The sequence below is a fragment of the Alosa alosa genome, chromosome 7 (genome assembly GCF_017589495.1).
Source record: "Alosa alosa isolate M-15738 ecotype Scorff River chromosome 7, AALO_Geno_1.1, whole genome shotgun sequence".
Lineage (NCBI taxonomy): Eukaryota > Metazoa > Chordata > Actinopteri > Clupeiformes > Clupeidae > Alosa > Alosa alosa.
This window is the reverse complement of record NC_063195.1, coordinates 14243241-14264926: the sequence shown is the minus strand read 5'-3', so window position 1 is coordinate 14264926 and position 21686 is coordinate 14243241. Positions and strand designations below refer to the sequence as shown.

General features: G+C 46.6%; 2 protein-coding genes across 5 annotated transcripts in view; both read left to right on the top strand.

Annotated features, from left to right (window-relative positions):
- The window catches only part of LOC125298407 (complement C3-like), a 42020-nt gene extending 27727 nt beyond the window's left edge, over positions 1-14293 (top strand). The window contains 11 exon segments of the mRNA XM_048249119.1: positions 111-170; positions 491-581; positions 7098-7146; positions 10407-10497; positions 10960-11049; positions 11239-11344; positions 11492-11581; positions 11809-11889; positions 12149-12232; positions 12920-13055; positions 13722-14293. Of these exon segments, the coding sequence (XP_048105076.1) occupies positions 111-170; positions 491-581; positions 7098-7146; positions 10407-10497; positions 10960-11049; positions 11239-11344; positions 11492-11581; positions 11809-11889; positions 12149-12232; positions 12920-13055; positions 13722-13848 (1005 nt within the window). The 3' untranslated portion in view covers positions 13849-14293.
- Positions 14294-14809: 516 nt separating this feature from the next.
- Positions 14810-21686, top strand: part of LOC125298405 (complement C3-like) — a 36193-nt gene continuing 29316 nt past the window's right edge. For all 4 annotated transcript variants that reach the window (XM_048249115.1, XM_048249116.1, XM_048249113.1 and 1 more), the window contains exons 1-5: positions 14810-15142; positions 15677-15872; positions 16354-16522; positions 16884-16954; positions 17119-17207. In XM_048249115.1, coding sequence (XP_048105072.1) covers positions 15060-15142; positions 15677-15872; positions 16354-16522; positions 16884-16954; positions 17119-17207 — 608 coding nt within the window. In that variant the 5' untranslated portion in view covers positions 14810-15059. The remainder of the gene's footprint in view (positions 15143-15676; positions 15873-16353; positions 16523-16883; positions 16955-17118; positions 17208-21686) is intronic.

The following is a 21686-nucleotide window of genomic DNA, read 5'->3' as shown; positions in this document are numbered from 1 at the left end:
ATCAATATGAGTGCCAGTGTGTCACCAATAGCTATTTTTTTAATATATAAAAAATCACTTTATTCATTATCCAATTCAATATACCAATACATTGCTTTCTCCTTCCACAGCTCCATCTTAACCAGAATTTGACTGTCACCGCCAAAGGAAGTGGAGAGGGAACATTTTCAGTAAGATTTCCCCCGTCATGGTTTTTAAACTGTTCAGTTTAAGATTTCCCCCGACATATGGTATTTAAACTTTTACGGTAAATATGTAAATGCCAATTAACATATAAATAAATGAGGACAGTTCATTATATACTCTTGCCAGAGTTTCTTTTAGATTACTGTTAAAATACCTTTACAGCACTACATTGTGAACTATATGAGCAAAGGAGAGGCATATGATATAACAAACGAGATGTGCTGCTTGGTTTTAACCAAAACTTCTTAGTGCTGCTACAAGTTTTGCGATGCTAATGACTGAACCTTTGCATTGTATCTGTAAGGTGATGACTTTGTACTATGCTTCACCCACGGATCAAGATAAGTCATGCAGCAACTTCCGGCTTAATCTGACCCTGGAAAAGCAGGCTAAAGGTGGGATCAACGAAGACCTGTCCATTATCATTCCCCCTGCTCTTATGGCATAGGGTTCACATCATTTGTTTCTGAATTTCCCATTGTAAATTACATATATTTCCCTTTCAAACTCAAACTGATTGCATCATCCATCTGAAGTGAGCCTAAAAGGCTGATTAATTCTATTCGGCAGCAAGGCAAGCGATTTCATTTGCATTTCTCTCAAATGGCTGTGAGTAGGCTAGTTAGCATAAATCCAGGGTACAACCGGGACGATTAAAACGGGGGACGAATGAAACATTCCGGATCTGTTTCGACCTCACTCTGACCGTCACTACGGTCTAAAAAAGGAATGATCCCCTTCGTTCTGCCTATCACCGAGACCATATGTCAACAAAGTCATGCCCATGACCTCCGGAAGCAGAACGACTCGAGCTTGTAAATAGCGGAGATTGCTCCCGTTCAGTCTCTCACCTTGATCGCCTCATCTGAGACCTGTGATAATGCAGTACGCACTTTCACCGCTTTCTTGCTTTGACTGTGTTTGTTAGTCTGCATGTGGCAGTAACCTGTGTTTTTTCAGGAAACTTTGTTTAACTTTGTTTAACTTTGTTTAACTTGTTGACGCTTTCCTGAGTTCACCCCATACCGCGACGGGCGGAGGGGCTAGTGTGAGCCTGCTGCCTGCGTTCAAGACTGCCGCGGGCCGTTTCAGTGTTATTTTCCTTTTGTGTGTGCCGGGTTTCGGGTTGTTGTTTGTTAACTACTGTGTACCTTATCTGGCTGTTCGCTGGCTAGTTGGGCTTGGTGTGAGCCTGCTGGGTGCGCTTACACCAGCGTGGGCCATCGTTATTATTTCTGTTTACTGCTCTGGCAGCCGGAACCTGTGTGGGCCTGATCAGCCAGATGTGCTCGGGCCGCTAGGGCGCCAATGTTACTGTGTGCTTCTTGTTAGCTTTGTTGTTGTGTGCTAGGCTACTTGCAAAAGGTAAGTTTAGCTGTTTGTGTTCTGCTAGGTGCAGTCTTGCACGAGGTGCGGGCTGCTGTGTGTCTTTTCTCCAGTTGTCCACCACGATGCGTTCACAAGACTGGTGGCCGCCTTCTTTGTGTATCTGTTGTGTACCCCCGTCGCTGCTGTCCGCAGCTAGCTGGGCCAGTGTGAGCCTGCTAAGCGTGTCCGCACGCTGCTTCAGGCCACCCGTGTACTGTATTACACCACTGCTGTATCTCTTTACGGGCTGCTGCTTGCAGACCCAGTGCGATGTAACGGCCAAGGTAAGTGCCTTATTGTATTGTATTGTGTTGTATTGCATTGTGTTTTTCTGTGGTAGGCAATGGCGGCACACTACTGCAGAGTCTGTAGGGCCACGATGGCCCCCAATGACGGGCATAGAGAGTGTCCCGCTTGCCTTGGGGCCGCCCACCTCCTGGAGGATGTCGACAGCCCCTGCAGCGCAGCCTGTGACCTTCCTAGGGAGGAACGGCTCCGCCGGGCTGACCAGGCATGTGGCCACGTGCGTGGACGGGACAGGCGGCGCTCACCCGACCGACCATCCCACTCTCATAGGCATGGCCGTAAGCATACGCACAAGCGTAAACGGCAACATGAGTCCCCTTCCAGGCATGATCAGGTGGAGGTCCCTGGACCTGCTAAGCGCTCGGCTCCAGCTGCCGTGACCGAGGGTAATGGCACGGAGTCGCTTCAGATTCTCTCAGCTCTCCAGGCTCTGGCTAGGAGGATGGACAGGCTGGAGGGTCTCCAGGGCACTTCATCCCCTTCTCTGCCCCCTGGCCAGGAAGGTCTCTCCCCATCCAGGCCTGAGAGCCATGGTGCGGATGTTGATCTGGGTGATGTGGATGTGCTGTCTCTCCATGCCCCTCGTTCTACGATCGATGACATAAGCGGGGACGGCCTCCTGGATGAGCTACATTCAGACATGGTGCAGCCAACTGATGAATCCACAGTGCCAGGGGAGGTCCACAGGTACACCAGGAACACCACAGGAAAGTATCAACTATGCTGCCCCACGGGACCGGCGCTTTCGTGCACCAGACCAGAGCTCAGCCCCAACTCCCTGGCCCAGAGGATAGCAAAGACCTCGACGGGGCGCAGGCAGAGGTGCAGGCCGCGGTGGCGGTCCTGCCTAGGGATCCGGGGCTGCCCGTTGATTGCCCTTCCCAGCTGTCCAGGACCTCCTGGGAAGGGATTGTGCCAGACTCTTGGGTTGTGGCTACGGTGACTCACGGTTACCGCCTACAGTTTCGGACGGCGCCCCCCTCGCTTTCAGGGGTCAAGATGACGTCTGTGAAAGACCCCCTTTTAAATTCCGTGCTTGTCAAGGAGGTCCAGGAGTTGCTTCTGAAAGGGGCCATCTCAGAAGTACCGCTGCACGCACGGCACACTGGGTTTTATTCCAAATATTTTATTGTGCCCAAAAAAGACGGAGGTTACCGGCCGGTCCTCGACCTCAGGCCCTTGAACCAGTACCTCAAGGTGCTGCCATTCAAAATGGTCCACGTTGGAATAGTGATTCGTTCCATCCAGGAAGGGGAGTGGTTTACGTCTCTGGATCTAAAAGACGCGTACTTCCACGTCCCTATCTGCCCAGCACACAGGTCCTTCCTCCGCTTCGCCTTCCAAGGCAGGGTGTTCCAGTTTCAGGTCCTCCCATTTGGCCTTTCACTGGCCCCCAGAATTTTTACTCGCGTGGTGGCAGCCGCGCTAGCCCCCCTGCAGGTCCAGGGCCTAAAGATCCTACCGTACCTGGACGACTGGCTAATTTGTGCCCCATCTCAGGTGCAGGTGGTGCACGACACCAACACGGTTCTGACCCATATCCAGGCCCTGGGTTTCACGGTCAACTGGAAAAAGAGCAACTTGCAGCCCCGCCAGCAGGCGGATTTCCTTGGTGTCCTCCTCGACTCGGTCAGCATGACGGCGTCTCTCACTCCACGGAGGGCAGACAGCTTGACCGAGGCTCTGACAGGCTTTCGGCTGGGCAGACTGGTCACCGCCCACAAAGTCCAGAGGCTGTTGGGCTTAATGGCGCTGCAGCTCTGGGTACTGCCATTGGGCCTGCTGAAGGCGCCCCCTGCAGTGTTGGTTCAATGCCTTTCAGCTCCACCCGAGACGACAGGCATGTGAAGTTATGGGTGTCTCCTGCTTGCATCCGAGCCCCAAGTCCTTGGACGACAGGAGGTTCTTACTCCAGGGTGTTCCACTGGGGGCCTTCCTCACAAGAGGCAAGTCATCTCGACAGATGCTTCTCTGACAGGCTGGGGAGCTGTGTGGGAAGGGCTGTCAGCGAGGGCGCGTGGCCTCCCTCCTGGACGCCAGAGCACATCAACGCCCCTCGAGCTGAAGGCCATCCATCTCGCCCCTGCAGAGGTTCCTGCCAGGGTGGCGGCCAACATGTTCTGGTGAGGTCAGACAGCACCTCGGGCGGTGTATCATGTCAATCACCAAGGCGGCACGAGGTCCTGGCGGTGCCTCCAGGTGGCGGAGGAGTTGCTGTCATGGGCATGGCCGTCTGGCTTCAGTGAGGGCAGTACACGTTCCAAGTGTGGAGAACAGGGCGGCCGACATTCTCTCAGGACCGGGCCACTCCCCGGGGAATGGAGATTGAACCCAGAGGTGGTCAGCCAGGTCTGGGCTCAGTATGGGACTGCACAAGTGGACCTGTTTGGCGCCGGCAGAAACGACTCACTGCCCAGAGTGGTACTCTCTCGGGGACAGGGAGGCAGTTTGGGCCTGGATGCTCTGTCACAAGACTGGCCGACAGGCTTGTTGCACGCTTTTCCTCCATCCCCTCTTGTACCTCAGGTCCTCGCGGAGGATCAGGGAGGGCCAACACACAGTTCTGCTGGTTGCTCCACGGTGGCGGGCGAGGCCTTGGTTTCCAGACCTTCTCCAGCTCCTGCGGGGTCAGCCATGGCAGTTACCCTGCCGGGCGGATCTTCTGTCACAAGCAGGCGGGCAGATCTGGCATCCCAACCCAGGTGCCCTGGCGCCTGTGGGTTTGGCCCCTGCAGAGTCAGTCATTGAATAGCTAGCTGAGTCTGTGCAGGAGACTCTGAACAACGCCAGGGCTCCTTCTACTAGAGCTTGCTATGCACTCAGGTGGGAGGATCTTTTCGATTGGTGTGCCAGCTTGGGTCTTGAGCCAGCGGTTTGCCCTGTGCCACAAGTTTTGCGCTTCTTGCAGTCCTATTTGGATCAAGGCAAGGCGGTCAGTACTGTGAAGGTTTATGCCTCGCCATTTCAGCCTTTCACCAGGGTGCGGATAACAGGCCCTTGGGTAGGCATCCACTGATTGGTCAGTTTTTAAAAGGGGCCGCCGGGTTGCGTCCCAGTTCGCACTTTGCGGGCACCAAACTGGGATTTGCCCACCGTTTTAATGTCTCTTACTGAAGGCCCGTATGAGCCCATTTTAGATGCAGATCTGCGATCTTTGTCTCTGAAAAACTAGCTTTCTCCTGGCTCTTTGTTCGCCAGGCGCCGGGGAGCTGTCGCCCTCTCCGCCAGCTTAAGACTGCCTGAGGTGGCAGGCAGGAGGCACTGGCGTGTCACTTTGGCCTAATCCAGCCTTCCTGCCTAAGGTTCTAAGTCAGCAGTCTATCAACCAGGTTCTGGAGCTGACCCAATTCCAGCTGTCTGCTGCCTCACAGGCAGAGCGCGATAAGTTGCTCACTCTGTGCCCAGTCAGGGCTTTGAGAGCTTATCTGGCCCGACGCGCCGTCATTGAGGAGGGAACACACTCAACTTTTTGTCTGTTATGGGGCGGCGAAGCAGGGACTACCGCTTTCCAAACAGCGGCTGTCGCATTGGCTGGTTGAGGTTATTTCCCATGCCTACCAGGCTCTGGGAATGCCGGTCCCTTCGGGTACAAGGGCTCACTCCACCAGGAGTATGGCTACGTCTTGGGCTGCCCTTAAGGGGGTACCAGCAAGCGATATCTGTGCAGCGGCTTCATGGGCGACGCCTTGCACTTTTACCAGGTTTTATAGGGTGGACGTCACTCGCCCAGCTCCGGTTGGCGACGCTGCCCTCATGTCCGTGACCGAGCGAGGTTTTAATGGTTAGCTTAGAGCTCCTCGCGACTTTTTGGTATGTGTCATCCCTTTTTAGACCGTGAGGACGGTCAGAGTGAGGTCGAAACAGATCGTAAGTTACGATGTAACTATGGATCTGTGAGACCGAGGGATGACCGTCACTATCCTTGTCGCCGGACCATCCTGAGGCTCAAGGTAGGAGACTGAACCGAGCAATCTCGGCTATTTACAAGCTCGAGTCGTTCTGCTTCCGGAGGTCATGGGCATGACTTTGTTGACATATGGTCTCGGTGATAGGCAGAACGAAGGTGATCATTCCTTTTTTAGACCGTAGTGACGGTCATCCCTCGGTCTCACAGATCCATAGTTACATGCGTAACTTACGTTTTCTCCGAGTGCAACGATGATAGACAGTCATCATTTGGACAAAACATAGAGCATATTAACCTCCGTTGCTCAGCCAAATGCCTTCCTGTTACGTCCTGGTATCACGGAGTTACAGGCGATAAACGATTTTTAATGGTCACAAGTTTACTTCATTAGCGGTATTATTTTTTTTTATTATTAAAGAGTGTTTTTTATTTAAAGGTTTGACTTCATGCTTATTCAGTAGAGCCTTTAGTGCTCTCCCCAATCTCAGACGTTCACATTGCATGTTTGTTTGTAATGGATGCAAAACAGCCTATAATGCTAAATGTCTGGCAGGACGATTGAAACACCTGTTTCATTTGTCCCGACCAGGCAGTAACCCCCATTTATTCTAAGTCAATGCACACATATCTGTGTTTATATTATATTTTATGCAGATGAGACATGGAAAAGCAGTTTTAGAAAGATGCAAATATATTTGGGGCTATCAGGTAGGGGGTCGAGTTTTGCCATGTTAACCTATCGGTCATGAAGGGCACTTATTTGGATGTGTGGTGGCTTTAACCACGTAAAAACAGAGTGAAATAACATTTTGTACTATAGAAACATTATATAATTCGAAACATGCATTATTCTAGCTATATTAATGGCATGTGCATGCTATTTCCATAACCGCGAGATAAGCGCTTTACCATGACGTCAATGAGTTGTTAACAGACATGAACCATATAGCCCAGCAGCAATCTATCTAAAATAACACCTACTTGAAGTACCATTTATGATATGTTGTCAAATATTGAAGTTGTGGGAAGTTTACCTAATTTAAGCTGTAGGATGTTTCATTCGTCCCCCATGCTGTTTCATTCATCCCAGCCAGGAGGGACGAATGAAACAAAACGCACGTTCGACTTCTCCTTAAATAACTCTTGAACGGTTTTGTTCAGAGCTATACATGCAACTGTATTTGACAGAGGATAGATGTATGTTGCTAGAGACAAAATATTAACTTTCAGTGTTTTACGATGTCTTTGTAAATTACATTTAATTAAGAAGTGTTTCATTCGTCCCGGTTCTCTCTTATAGCTAATGTTGCTTACTTTTGTCTCTATGTAGTTTCACATGATGGAGCCAGTGCAAGCTACCTCCTGAAGATTGACATCATGTAAGTCATGAAGATCACTACCTGAGGTTGCAGATGGTCACAGAGAGCTTCAAACTACAGACCATGTTGTTGGTCCAGGATATTTCTAACTTTAATGCAGCTACAATGTGGTATATGGTGTAGATTGACATAGCATTATTATGGTATATGGTGTAGATCATGGGTGCCCAACCAGTCGATCGCGGTCGACCTGTCGATCGCACACTGAGTTCGAGTCGATCGCGAGAATATTGTGTATTGTGTATTGAATATCGTGTAGACTTGTAAAATAAAATAAAATAAAACTCCCTAAATAAAATATAATACAATGTTCATCACAGGAACTGCTATAGACTAGTAGAATTGTATCAATTTCTAAGTAAAATAGAATAAAATCCCTGTCATGCTCTCATTTTAATGGCACGCGCACTTACTGTTTCTAAGGACTCTTCGTTACTAAGTAACGCCTTGCGTTACTAGGTATCAAAGATTCTATCACAGTGGACAAGTTAACGTTATATGGTGAAATACAGCAATGGCAGAAACAAAAAAATCAAAAACCTATCATTTTCATTCAGAGTGGGTGGAGGATTACTTTTTTGTTTATTCAAATTCGAAGTCCATCTGTCTCATCTGCAATGCCAGTGTGGCTTTACCGAAAAAGGGCAATTTGGAGCGGCACTTCAAAACGATGCACAAAAGCTACGATACAGATTTCCCGGCTAATTCAGCTCTGCGCACCCGAAAAGTCCGTGAATTGAAGGGTCAGTTAGCAGCACAACAGTCGATTTTCACCAGGCCCAACACTAAGGGTAAGGCTGCAACTGTAGCATCTTATCGCATCAGTCATGTTCTTGCTAAACACAAGAAATCTTTCAAGGACGGCGAGATTGTGAAAGAGGCGTTCATCGAGGCTGCAGATGCTCTCTTTTGTGACTTCAAGAACAAAAGTGATATTGTGGCTTCAATTAAGGACATACAATTATCCCGAAACACTGTTACACGACGATGTGAAGGAATGGCAGAGGATGTTGAAGAGCAGTTGAGAAAGGACATTGACGAATGTGAGTGTTTTTCACTCCAATTTGACGAGTCGACTGACATTATGGATGTGGCTCAGCTATGTGTCTTCATCAGAATGGTTTTTGGAGACATGGGAGCAAAGGAAGACCTACTAGCCATTTTGCCATTAAAAGGACACACTAGAGGCGAAGATATTTTCCAAGCTTTCATGGAATTCGTCAACAAGAGCAAACTGCCTCTCTTCAAACTCGTCTCTATCACAACTGACGGCGCTCCAGCGATGGTAGGCCGCACTAAGCGGGTTTATCGCGTTATTGCAAAAGCAAAGTGAATCTTTCCCGACTTCCTTAATTACCACTGTATTATTCACCAGCAAGCATTGTGTGCGAAGATTTTAAACATGAAAGAAGTGATGGATGTTGCCATGAAGATTGTGTGTCTGCGTTCGGACCAGGAGCCTGCAGAGAAGGTTATTCGTGCACATTTGGAGGAGACCGGTGCAGAACATACAGACCTATTGCTGCACACAGATGTTAGGTGGCTAAGCAGAGGTAAATTTCTTGCGAGGTTCTCTGAATTGCTGCCTGAAATCAAAGACTTTTGAAGCTGTCAAAACATGCAGAATATGCGCCAACTAGAAGACGACCAGTGGCTTTTGGATTTAAGCGTTCCTGACAGATCTCACTGACCTGCTCAATGATCTTAATTTAGAGCTGCAGGGTAAGGGACAAACTTATAATCAATATGATCAGTTCAGTGAACACATTTAAAAGCAAGCTACAACTGCTGTCAAGTAGGCTGCAACACTGTGACCTGCGGAACTTTCCTCACATGCAGGCAGAACTTCAGCGTCAGGGCAAAGATTTTGTGCAGAGCGACAGTGCACGCAGTGAGGAGCAAGTCCAGACGATCTTGTCAGAATTTGAGAGGCGCTTTAATGACTTTGCATCCATCGAGCCTGTTGCCAGCTATATGTCTTATCCATTCAGTTCAGATATCGATGTGGATGGTATTGCCTCCCAATTAGTATCACTGTTTCACCTGGAGAGCTCTGCTGTTGAGAATGAGATTCTCACTTTGCAAAATGACATTGAAATCAAATCCAGGGCAACTCATGGTCTCAAGAATGGAGAGTTCTGGAATCTACTGCTGGAAGGGAAGTATCACAACCTAAAAAGATGTGCACTGAGTTTGACAGCACTTTTCGGATCAACCTATATGTGTGAGTCTGCTTTCTCTCACATGAAAATCATCAAGACAAAGTACAGATGCACAATGACAGATGACCACCTGTTGGCCTGCTTGAGGATTGCAACCAGCTCCTACTGCCCGGACTTCGAGAAACTAGCTTCCTCCTCCCAGTGCCAGAAGTCCCACTAAGGTCGTAAATACCTTTATTGTCACTAGACACAGAGAGTCTGATACAGGACTCTGATTTAAAAAAAAAAAAAAAAAATTCTCCTGTTTTACAATGTTATTTTACTATTGTTACTGTAAGCTTAAGCATTTGCTATAGCCACCCTACTTGTTGGACTACTGAAGTATCACACCTGAATGATTAAAAGAAAATCTTATGTTTTACAATGTTATTTTACTATTCTTACTGTAAGCTTAAGCATTTACTATAGCCACCCAGCTACTTTTTGGACTACTAAAGTATCACAGCTACACATGTTACAATGCATATGCCCACTGTGGGCTGCCCAGACATATTTATGTTTTCACTTTCAATTGAGATATGTGTTTCATGTTCTGTAGTCTGTACTATGAAATGGAACAAGGATGTTAAGGGAGGGATTCATTGTGGGGATGGATCCACAAGTAAACAAACCCAGTACATGAGTTTACATTACTAAATTATATTATCTGGATTATTTTGTATGTTTGTTGTGTGCATAATAAATATTATGTAAGTACCGGTTCTGCCTATGGTTTTCTATTTGGCTTGGTAGATCTCGGGACACTGTCAACTTTAAAAGTAGATCTTGGTTCAAAAAAGGTTGGGCACCCCTGGTGTAGATTATGACATAGCATTCTGATACCCTGTGGCATATTATGTTTCATCGAGTCTACATGTTCAATTAATTTGCCGTTTACTTGGTATGTCAATTATTTCTGTGGCCATCACATTAACATGGCTGTGATACTGATTGTCGGTTCAATACCCAGCTAGCAAACATACTAGTGGGGAAAATATGCCACATCTTATACCAGAAGGCATTACTCTAGTTTTAAAACTTTGTTTCATTTTCCCTCAGGTATATGCCTGAGAACAAGGATGCCAGCTTATCTGTTCTCAGCATTGGCCAACTTACAGGATTCGTGGTGGATGTCAATGACCTCAACAGGGTAAGAGGAAATTACATGCTTCACTACCGGGGAAAAGTTTGGGGTCACTTAGAAATTTCCATTCCACTCCATTATCGACTGGATAGATTTTATCTCTTTTTTACTTTTATTTTAGTTTTTATGTCTTTTTACTTTAATTTTTTTTTTACATTTATTTTAGTTAGTTTTTATCTCTTTTAATTTTAATATTTTATCCTATTATTGCGCTTCTGTGGTGTCTTGTGTGTTTCTTATCTTGCTGTACAGCACTTTGGGAACCTTGTGTTTGTTTAAACTGTGCTATATAAATAAAGTGGATTGGATTGGATTGGTGTCATAAATACAGTGTCATAGAAGCGGTACAGAACTGCGGTCATTGAATGATACAGATGTGCAATCAGCCAGTATGCCCTCTACTGCGTACCACTGAATCATGTGCTCAGATTAACGGTATCCTCACTCTCTGCTGGTCTCCTGGTACAGCTGTCCTCAGGGAGAGAGAGATACATTCAGGCATTTGAGATTGATAACATCCTATCACAGGAAGGCTCACTCCTCGTCTTCTTAGACAAGGTAACGTGTGAATCTGAGGATGGTTATAAAACAACAAATAAACAAACAACAACAAATGCAAGTAAATTAACAATATTATATAACAAAGTAACATTAAAAAAAAGTAATGTAATGTATTTGCCTTAACAAGCTAACATATCAAATGGTACAGTAAATCTATCTGTAAACCTCTCTGTCTATCTTTCCCAGGTGTCTCATAAGAGACCGGACACTATTGCCTTCAGGATACATAAGATGGCGGATGTGGGGCTCCTCCAACCTGCTGCTGTTACTGTGTATGAGTACTATGATATCGGTAAGAAAACTACACACACACACACACACACACACACGCACACACACACACACACACACACACACACACACACACGCGCACACACACACAGACACATGAGAGAGAGAGAGATAATGTTCTGTTTTGTTTCTCCTCTCTAATTTTTAGAGAACCATTGTGTGCAGTTTTACCACCCCGAAAAGATTGGTGGATCCTTAAACCGTCTCTGCCATAACGATGTCTGCAAATGTGCTGAAGGTGAGATGAACCAAGTTTGCGTTCATTCCAGGATATACAACCCATGACCTACTGTATCATTTGTGCAACAGGGGTTGTGTCAACCAAAACCTTTTGTAGACCCATACACAGATGATGAATGTATGACATGCTGAAATAACCGCTATGTCCCTTAATATTCAAGATATGTCTACATTTGATTAAGAATTTATTTGACGTTATTTATTATTTTCATTTATTCACTGCAGAGAGCTGCAGTGTACAGAAGAAAGAAGAAATTAGTAGCCAGGAACGAGAGTATGTAGCATGTGAGGCTGGTATGGACTATGGTAAGTGTGTGTGTGTGTGTGTGTGTGTGCGTGTGTGTGTACAGTATGTGTGCGTCGCATTAATGCGTGTCGCATTAATGTCATCTTGGCGTGAGTGCGAGTGTGTGTGTGTGTGTGTGTATAACGATTTGATGATGATAACGATGATGACGATGACAGTGGTAATGATGATGACGATGGTGATGATGATGATGGTGATGATAGTGATGATGATGATGAAGGAGATGATGATATTAGGGTGATGTTTTTATATTTACAGTTTACAAAGTAACAGTGGAGAACACAAATCTGACCATTCATACAGATGTCTACTACATGCGAGTTATCCTGGTTGTCAAAGAAGGTATAGAGAAGTCATCAGAGTTCTACAATATTTTGCCCTATTACCTGCTTTGTCTGATTACAGTCAATTACTCAGTTCAACTTAAGTTGGTTTATTAAACGCTTACAGAATCCTTTCTGAAGTATAGCAAACACATCATTCTTGTCAAATAATAAATAAAAATGTGGTGGTTTTTTTCATATTTAAAGAAAATGCACACCCGTGTCACTTGATAATGATCTGATCAACGTAGCCATTGGTTGTGTACAAAAGTGTCAGCTCACCTGACACCAGATTAGGGGGTTGTAATCGGCTCCTGAGATTTCCTCCCATGTGGAAAGTGTCCAGACAGATCTGCCAGAGCAAATACAATGAACTCTCAGATTTGTCTGCTTCCCAGGTTAACAAAATGTCTTTATCCAAGATAAAAACAGAGCAGAATCAAACCAGGTTCTTTCAAAGCATCAATTGAAGCCATTATACCACCACCTCCACCAGTAACTGTGTTGTTGAAAAGCAAATGCTGTCGGTTGACATGTTATTAGCGAATCAAATCAAGATCAGCACATGAAGAAGAATCTCTGCAATCGGTCTTAGCCATCATAAACGGTTTTAGTGTAACTGTGCACAATTTAAATAAAATAATCACATGGTATTTCTTAAAAATATATACATTATGTAAGTCATTATATTCCTCTCGTCTAACAGGCAGTGACGTTGGAGTCATGGGTGAAAGTCGTGTCTTTGTGGCTCATCCTTCCTGCAGAAATGGTTTGGATCTGAATAAAGGCCTGTCCTACCTTCTGATTGGCCACCGAAAGGACATCACAAGGCTAGATGGGAGGTGAGGCAGAATCCTCAATTGTGTCCTGTAGTTATGATGGCTGGCAGATTGATAGATATATAGATAGATAGATACTTTATTGATCCCCAGGGGAAATTCAAGAAAGCTAGGGGGCACCAGAGATTATAATTAGCCATATTCATTGCAAAGGGAACTCCTATTGCTATTACTATTACTCCTACTACTGATAATAATAATAATAATTGTGTTTTTGTTTGTATGGTCAGTGTGTTCTTGGGGAACGCACCTGGGTGGAGTACTGATAATAATAATAATTGTGTTTTTGTTTGTATGGTCAGTGTTCAGTATGTTCTTGGGGAACGCACCTGGGTGGAGTACTGATAATAATAATAATAATTGTGTTTTTGTTTGTATGGTCAGTGTTGAGTATGTTCTTGGGGAACGCACCTGGGTGGAGTACTGATAATAATAATAATAATAATAATAATAATAATTGTGTTTTTGTTTGTATGGTCAGTGTTGAGTATGTTCTTGGGGAACGCACCTGGGTGGAGTACTGATAATAATAATAATAATAATAATAATAATAATAATTGTGTTTTTGTTTGTATGGTCAGTGTTCAGTATGTTCTTGGGGAACGCACCTGGGTGGAGTACTGATAATAATAATAATAATAATAATTGTGTTTTTGTTTGTATGGTCAGTGTTCAGTATGTTCTTGGGGAACGCACCTGGGTGGAGTACTGGCCGACTGAAGAGGAGAATAAAGAGAAATACGGAAACCTTCAAAACTTTGCACAGGAGCTCAGTGAATGGGGGTGTCAGTACTGAAGACAGTGAATGGGGGTGTCGGTACTGAAGACAGTGAATGGGGGTGTCGGTACTGAAGACAGTGAATGGGGGTGTCGGTACTGAAGACAGTGAATGGGGGTGTCGGTACTGAAGACAGTGAATGGGGGTGTCGGTACTGAAGACAGTGAATGGGGGTGTCGGTACTGAAGACAGTGAATGGGGGTGTCGGTACTGAAGACAGTGAATGGGGGTGTCGGTACTGAAGTCAGTGAATGGGGGTGTCGGTACTGAACTCATTGAATGGGGGTGTCCGTACTGAACTCATTGAATGGGGATGTCTTACACACTGCTAGCTGTCCAAAATGCATGTTCTTCCATCAGCCTTATTTCCAGATGTTAGATGTATTGGGTAATCCTTTTCACAGAGAAAAAATATATATGATTTTGTAACAATGTAATAATTAAATGCAGTGAAAATGTGTTTAAAAAAAATGTTGAGTAGTGTTTGTGAGTTTGTGTTAGTCTGTATGCGTGTGTGTTCGTCAGTATTTTTATGTACAACATGTGTGTGTATGAGAGAGAGAGAGAGAGAGAGAGAGAGAGAGAGAGAGAGAGAGAGAGAGAGTGTGTGTGCACATGCGCCTGAGTGAGAGTTTGGCCAACGAACTTTGATCTGCTTTGCCATCCACAGTATTGATTGACACGTTATAAGGTGCACCATGTTTTTTTATAAAAAGGTACAGAGTTTCGTACTTAGAAATAGAGCTTAATAATCACATTGAACACTTTAGACAAGCAAAATCTAAATCCATACAGTAGTTTGGAATTATATTCTCCCAAAACGAGATTCAGACAAGACATGAGGTAGGCATTTCTCCACACTGGTTAATCAATCCCGCAAACAGGAATGTGGAATGTCCAGAGTTGTTTGAACATTTAGCATGTGGAATGTCCAGAGTTGTTTGAACATTTAAACCCCCATGTGACGCTCCAGCACAGACTGAACCCAGCTCGTTTATCGCGACACTTTAGAAGCTCTGAAGCTCAACAAGTAAACGCTGGATTAACAGTTTCTCTAATGAAATTCTCCCAAGGGATTCAGACATCGTTGTCAATTCCATTAAGTGTAATTTCTCCATACTGGTAACTCAGCTCAGCAAACAGGGTTTGTTAAATCCAGAGTTGTTTGAAGCATATCTCAAGCTGGAGACAAATAGAGAGTCTGTTGGATTGGACGGTCAGGCCGAGACATGACGGACATGGGACTGCTGCTGTGGTGGCTGGCTGCGACTCTGTGGCTCTGTCTTCCCTCGCTCTCACAATGCAACCCACTGTGAGTACACTGGAGAGACGTGCATACAGACACACACACACACACACACACACACACACACACACACAACACACACCTCACACACACACACCTCACACATGCGCGCACACACACACACACACACACACACACACCATTCGCACGCACAAAGACACACAATCACTGTCTCGTCTCTCTCTATTTCTCTCATGCAAACACTTTCTCTGTTTTTTGCACACACACACACACATGTATACTATACACATATATTTTAACTTTTTCTCTCCATAATGCCTCTCAGAAAATTACAAACAGGTGAACACACACCATTACACACATTTGTTGTAATGGTACCTTATATAATATTAGACAACATTAGACATATTTAATAGTTGTCAGGAAAAATAAATATAACATGTAAAATATATTACAAATTAAGGAAATGGTTGTGAAGGTCGTTTTGCACTGGACATTCACTCATACAACAGGTATGCTACATCTCACTGTCCTACCTTTTCTTAATTAACCTTTGACCTTTCAACTCTGACCCCTAAGCTATGTGATGACGGCTCCTAACCTCCTGAGGGTGGGTGGCCCAGAGAGGGTGTTTGTGGAGGCCCAGGACTACGCTGGCGATGCCTTTGATGTCACGCTCACTGTGAAAGACTACCCACGCAAGACCACAGAGCTTGTCCGCGAGACTGTCCATCTCTGTCAAGATAATAACAATCAAGAATTGGCAGAAATTACAGTGAGTCACAACAGACTAACAGACAATATTTGCCTCTGATTTTCTCAGAATCATTGATGTAAACTGTATCTAAAATCGCCAAACTAATTGGCATCAATCAAATATATGTATTAATGCTCTGGATAAAATGTGCAGGTTAAAATGAATGTTCATTTATATCAAGTAAAAGGCATGAGTTAGACATGGGTGGACAAAAGAAAGCAGACATTTAACTTGTTAGGAACACATAAGATGATTTATGCTTAGAGTACCTCACATCTATAATGGTGACAGTGGCACATGTTTTTGTCAAAGATGCTTCAATAATTTCTGTTTGAGGCATATAATAAAAATGAGACCTACAAGGTGATGAAATAATTAAAGTATTTTTATATTATACATATATCTATTATATATAATATTTTGTATGTTAATTATTATCTTTATTACCAAATTAAGTGTTGTGTGTGATGTGTCTTGCTCATGTTGTCTTTTCTGTCAGATCCCATTTGGAAATGATGTGTTTGTGGAGGACGAGTCCCTGAACCAGTACGTCTACCTGCAGGCCCAGTTTCCAGGTCACCTGGTGGAGAAAGTGGTGCTGGTCTCTTTCCAGTCTGGATACATCTTTGTGCAGACAGACAAGACCATATACACACCTTCAAGCACAGGTGAGAACGGCCCTACAGTTATACTGTATGTTAACTATTATTCATTAGTTTGTTGTGGAATTTTAATTATTAGGGCTTGAAGTAGAGCAGATTTTTGGTAAGACCATATACACACCTTCAAGCACAGGTGAGAACATGATGGGAGTGTTGTTTTTTTAAACTATGCATTTTTCATTTTTAGGCAATACAAAGGGCTTGATAAGTCATCGTTTCCTGTGTCCATTTGCAGTTTGTTTTAACAATGATTTGCAACCAATAATCAATAAGTTATGAGGAGTCCCTTGAGTCAGTTGCACCACAGAGGTGTGAAGCTGGTTAACTGGTAAATACATAAACGTTAAATACTCTTTTTTCTCTCCAGTTCTGTACAGAATCTATACCCTGAGTCTTTCTCTGAAGCCCTCAGAACAGCAAATTACAGTGAATGTTATGGTAAGACCATTTCCCTGCAGCTGAACCAGGGGAAACAGGGGGAAAACACACACACACAGAGAGTCAGTGTGTTGTAGAATTCTCTGTTTTTTTGACCCAGCTCAAAATGATCTCCAAAACAAATACACATATTTCCCATTATTCCTGTGATGTCTGTTCTCTAGAATCCGGAGGGAATTGTGGTAGATCAGGAGGCGTTAACCCCACAAAAAGGCATTTGCTCGGGAGCGTACAAAATTCCTGACTTCGCCAGGTATGTTCAAAAGTCTTGAAAGTGGGGCCTTTTTTAAGATTGCAACAAACTATTATTTACATAGACAATGAATCCGTTAATTTGTACCTTCTGTCTATTCAATTAGTTGCTTAGTCTAAACAATGGCAGAAAAGGGAGGTACTGTAAATGTTTTATCAGTGTCTCCAAGACAGCATCTTAAAATGTCTTGTCACAAATAAGTAAAGAAACCGGAAAATATTTAAATTTCAGAGACTATATAATTAGAGAATTGTTAGAGAACTGTTGCACATTTAGCCTGCAAGCAGAAATACCCTTAAGTTCATCTTGATATAAAAGCAAACCGCTCATTGTGAGCATTTCTAAAGAAGCGCCACTCATTTCAGGGAAAAAATAAGAACTTGGGTTACTTGAATTTCCCCTTGGGGATCAATAAAGTATCTATCTATCTATCTATCTGTCATGAGCTCTCTCTCTGCCTGGTAACACGCGCTGATTAAAGCCTGATGACCTCCACCTGTTCCTGCTCTGCTCTGCCTCACCCTCGTTTACCTACCAGCTGCACTGCATTCACCACTCATCATGCCCTGTATTTAAAGCCTTGCTTTTCAGTCCACATTTGTCTGATCGTCTGCAAACCCGCACCAGTTACCTGCCTGTCTTGGAAAACGACTCTGACTCTTTGCCTGTGAACCCAGACCCGCTCGACTACCTCTTTGATCTCCAGCCCGGTAATCTTGACCTGCCTTCCGTCTCTCTTCTCTGAATACAGCCTAGCCCTTGACTGTTCTGCTGCTTCGTTTCAATTGCTGTTGTGTGTGTGTTTCCCCAGGACTTCCTGGATCATCCAGCTCCTGCCATTGCTGCTTTCGGCTATTGGGGGAACACACACCGCCAGACTCTTGGAACTCCGGAACCCCTGAAACCCCTGTAACCCCCAACCCTTAAATAAACATTCCTAACATTGTGGCGCTTTTGTGGTCCTCGTCCTGTTTGGTGTCTGACAGTACGATCTGACCAAACATGGACCCAAGCCCAGGTCGAACCAACATGGAAACCGGCGAACCAGAACCACCCACCGCCATGCAGCCCTGGAAGAGACTGAGAGAGAGGCAAACCGCCACTGCTGACACTGCCTCCCTACTTCAAGCCGCCTACCAACAGCTTCAGCAGTCCCAGCAGCAACAGCAACAACTTGCAATGATCATTCAACTTCTCACCAACCTTTCTCCTCTGCCTGCTCCCCACCGGCCCAGCCCCAGCCAGCCTGCTCACCCGGTAGCACCCGAGTCTCCCTGCCCAGTCCACTGCTGCGTGGCTGCGGACCCCAGAACCCAGGATCGGCAACCCAGGCGGTTCAGCGGCGACCCAGCCAGATACGGGCTTTCCTGACCGAGCTGCCGTGTCCAGTTTACCCTGCAACCCAGGACTTTTGCCACTGAAGGGGAGGGGGATTCGTGATCACTCACCTGGCGGGCGAGCTGCGACTCTGGGAGCGGCGGAGTTGGCCAGACCCCAGCATGTGCAACCTTCAACCTATTCGCAGAGGAGATGCTCAAGGTATTCGATTTGGAATCCACCACAGCCGAGGCATCTCGGACCCTGATGAGTATTCGCCAAGGCAGAAGGACTGTTGCGATTACTCCATTGACTTCGAACTGTGGCAAGTCGGAGCTCCTGGAACATGGAAGCATTGGTGGATGCCTTCCTCCACAGCCTGACGGACTACATAAAGGACGAGCTGGTTTCCCATGATCAACCCCCACTCTTGATGAAGCCATTGCTCTGGCTGTCCCGCGATCGACCGCCAGGATCCAGGTCCGTCGTCGAGAGAGAGGGCCCAGAGTCCATCCACCAGCACCGCGGTGTCCCAACTGCCCTTCTGTCGCACCTGCCACACCGTCTAACCAACGGACCAGTCTGAACCGATGGAGATCGGCCGCCTCCCTAACCCCTGCAGAGCCCAGCGGCGCATCACCTCCAACTTGTTGCCTGTTCTGTGGTGGTGATGGTCATCGAGTCGCCACCTGTCCAGCAAAGGCGGAGCTCACCAGATGTAGGAGGAATCGGGATGAGCTCAATGAACATTCCGCCCTCCATCAGCCGTAAACCCTCATCCAAGTCTGTCTTTACCTGTCTGATTCCACCCACACCCTGGCAGCCCTGGTGGACTCTGGCAAGAAGCAAACATTATTGACACAGGACTTGCTGTTCGTCAGCTGGGCTTGGAAAGCCATAAACTTGTCCACTCCCTGTTCCAGCCGGGCCCTGGGCGGTCCGCGTACTGGCACAGTTACCAGCATCACAGCCCCATCTCAATGATGGTGTCAGGGAAACCACCGGTAGACCATCCGCTTCCACCTGCTCAGCTCCCCAGGCCAACCCCTAATCCTGGGCTACCCTTTGGCTCCGTCTCACAATCCTCACCTCGATTGGGCCTCCTCCGGAACTGTGAAAGAGTGGGGAAATGCCTGCCACCTGACCTGTTTGCGTGCTGCCTGCTGCCCCCTGCTCAGTACCCCCAGCACTGCCCCGACATTTCTAATGTCCCTGAATGTTACCATGGCCTCCGAGGGTGTTCAACAAGACCAAAGCCACATCTCTGCCCCCTCACCCGTCCGTGCGACTGTGCCATTGATCTCCTCCCTGGGACTGCTCCACCCAAAGGTCACCTCTACTCACTATCCCCTCCTGAAAGAAAACTATGGAGGATTACATCAGGGACTCCCTGGCAGCTGGACTCATCCGCCCGTCTTCCTCGCCAGCTGGTGCCGGGTTCTTCTTTTGTGGGAAAGAAAGATGGTTCTCTTCCCCCTGCATTGATTATCGAGGTCTGAACGATGTCACAGTGAAGAACCGGGTACCCTCTGCCTTTACTCACCTCTGCTTTTGAGTTGCTCCAGGGATCCACTATTTTCACCAAACTGGACCTTAGAAATGCTTACCACCTAGTCCGGTAAGGGAGGGTGACGAGTGGAAGACTGCATTCAACACCCACACCGCCATTATGAGTACCTGGTAATGCCATTTGGCCTCACCAACGCCCCCAGCCGGTATTCCAGGCGCTGGTGAATGATGTGCTGCGGGACATGCTGAATAAATTTGTCTTCGTGTACCTGGACGACATCTTAATTTTCTCCAGAACTCTGTCGAACACACCTTCGTCATGTCCAGCTGGTTCTTCAACGGCTCCTGGAGAACTCCCTTTATGTCAAAAGCCGAGAAATGCGAAGTTCCACGCTCAGACTGTGTCGTTCCTGGGATACATTGTCGCTGAAGGCAATATCCAGATGGACCCATAAGGTCTCCGGCAGTTACCTCCTGGCCAGTTCCTGGGAATAGGAAGAAGTTGCAGCAATTCCTCGGGTTTGCCAATTTCTACCGGAGATTCATCGGAACTACAGCTCCGTCGCCCATCCCTCACAGCTCTGACCAGCATCAAACACCCCTTTCCTGGACCCCAGAGGCCAACTCAGCCTTTCATACCCTCAAGGCCCGGTTCACCACTGCCCCATCCTCCAGATGCCGGATTCAGACCGGCAGTTCGTTGTCGAGGTGGGATGCCTCGGACGTGGGAGTCGGGGCCATACTCTCTCAACGGGCAGAGGAGGACAACAAGTTGCACCCCTGTGCATTTTTTCTCGCCCGGCTTTCACCTGCAGAGCACAATTATGATGTTGGAGACGCATGAGCTGTTGGCAGTCAAGCTTGCCCTGGAGGAGTGGCGTCACTGGCTGGAGGGGTCCACAGTTCCGTTCCTGGTCTGGACCGATCACAAAAACCTCGAATACATCCGCAACGCCAAACGTCTTAACCCCAGACAGTCCCGCTGGGCCTTGTTTTCACCAGATTCAACTTCACCCTGTCATACCCCAGGTTCTCGGAACACCAAGCGGACGCTCTCTCCCGTCAGTTTCATAAGGATGACGCCCCTTCCCAGGAACCTGCATCAATTCTGCCCGATCCCTGCGTCGTAGCTGCCCTGACCTGGGATATCGAGGAGGAAATTCAGGAGGCCCTCCGTGACCATCCCAGTCCCAGTGCATGCCCAGACGGTGGCCTCTTTGTCCCAGAGAATTTGAGGTCCCGGTCATACAGTGGGGACACAACTCCGCCTTGCCTGCCACCGGGCTCCGCCCCTCACCTGCCATCTCCTTGCCCAGCTTCTGGTGGTCTGCTTTGAGAAGGGATGTCCGAGAATTGTCCGTGCCTGCCCCACCTGCAATCAGAACAAGTCCTCCACTTTCGGCCCCCGGCTGGTTTACTCCAGCCCTTGCCTGTGCCCACACGACCCTGGTCCCCACGTCTCCTTGGACTTTGTAACTGGCCTCCCACCATCAGGTGGGATGACGGTCATTCTCACTGTGGTTGACCGGTTCAGCAAGATGGCACACTTCATTCCCTCCCTAAACTGCCATCTGCCAGAGAGACTGCCCAGGCTATTCTTGATCATGTCTTCCGTCTACCACACGGGCTGCCCAGGGATGTTGTCTCTGACCG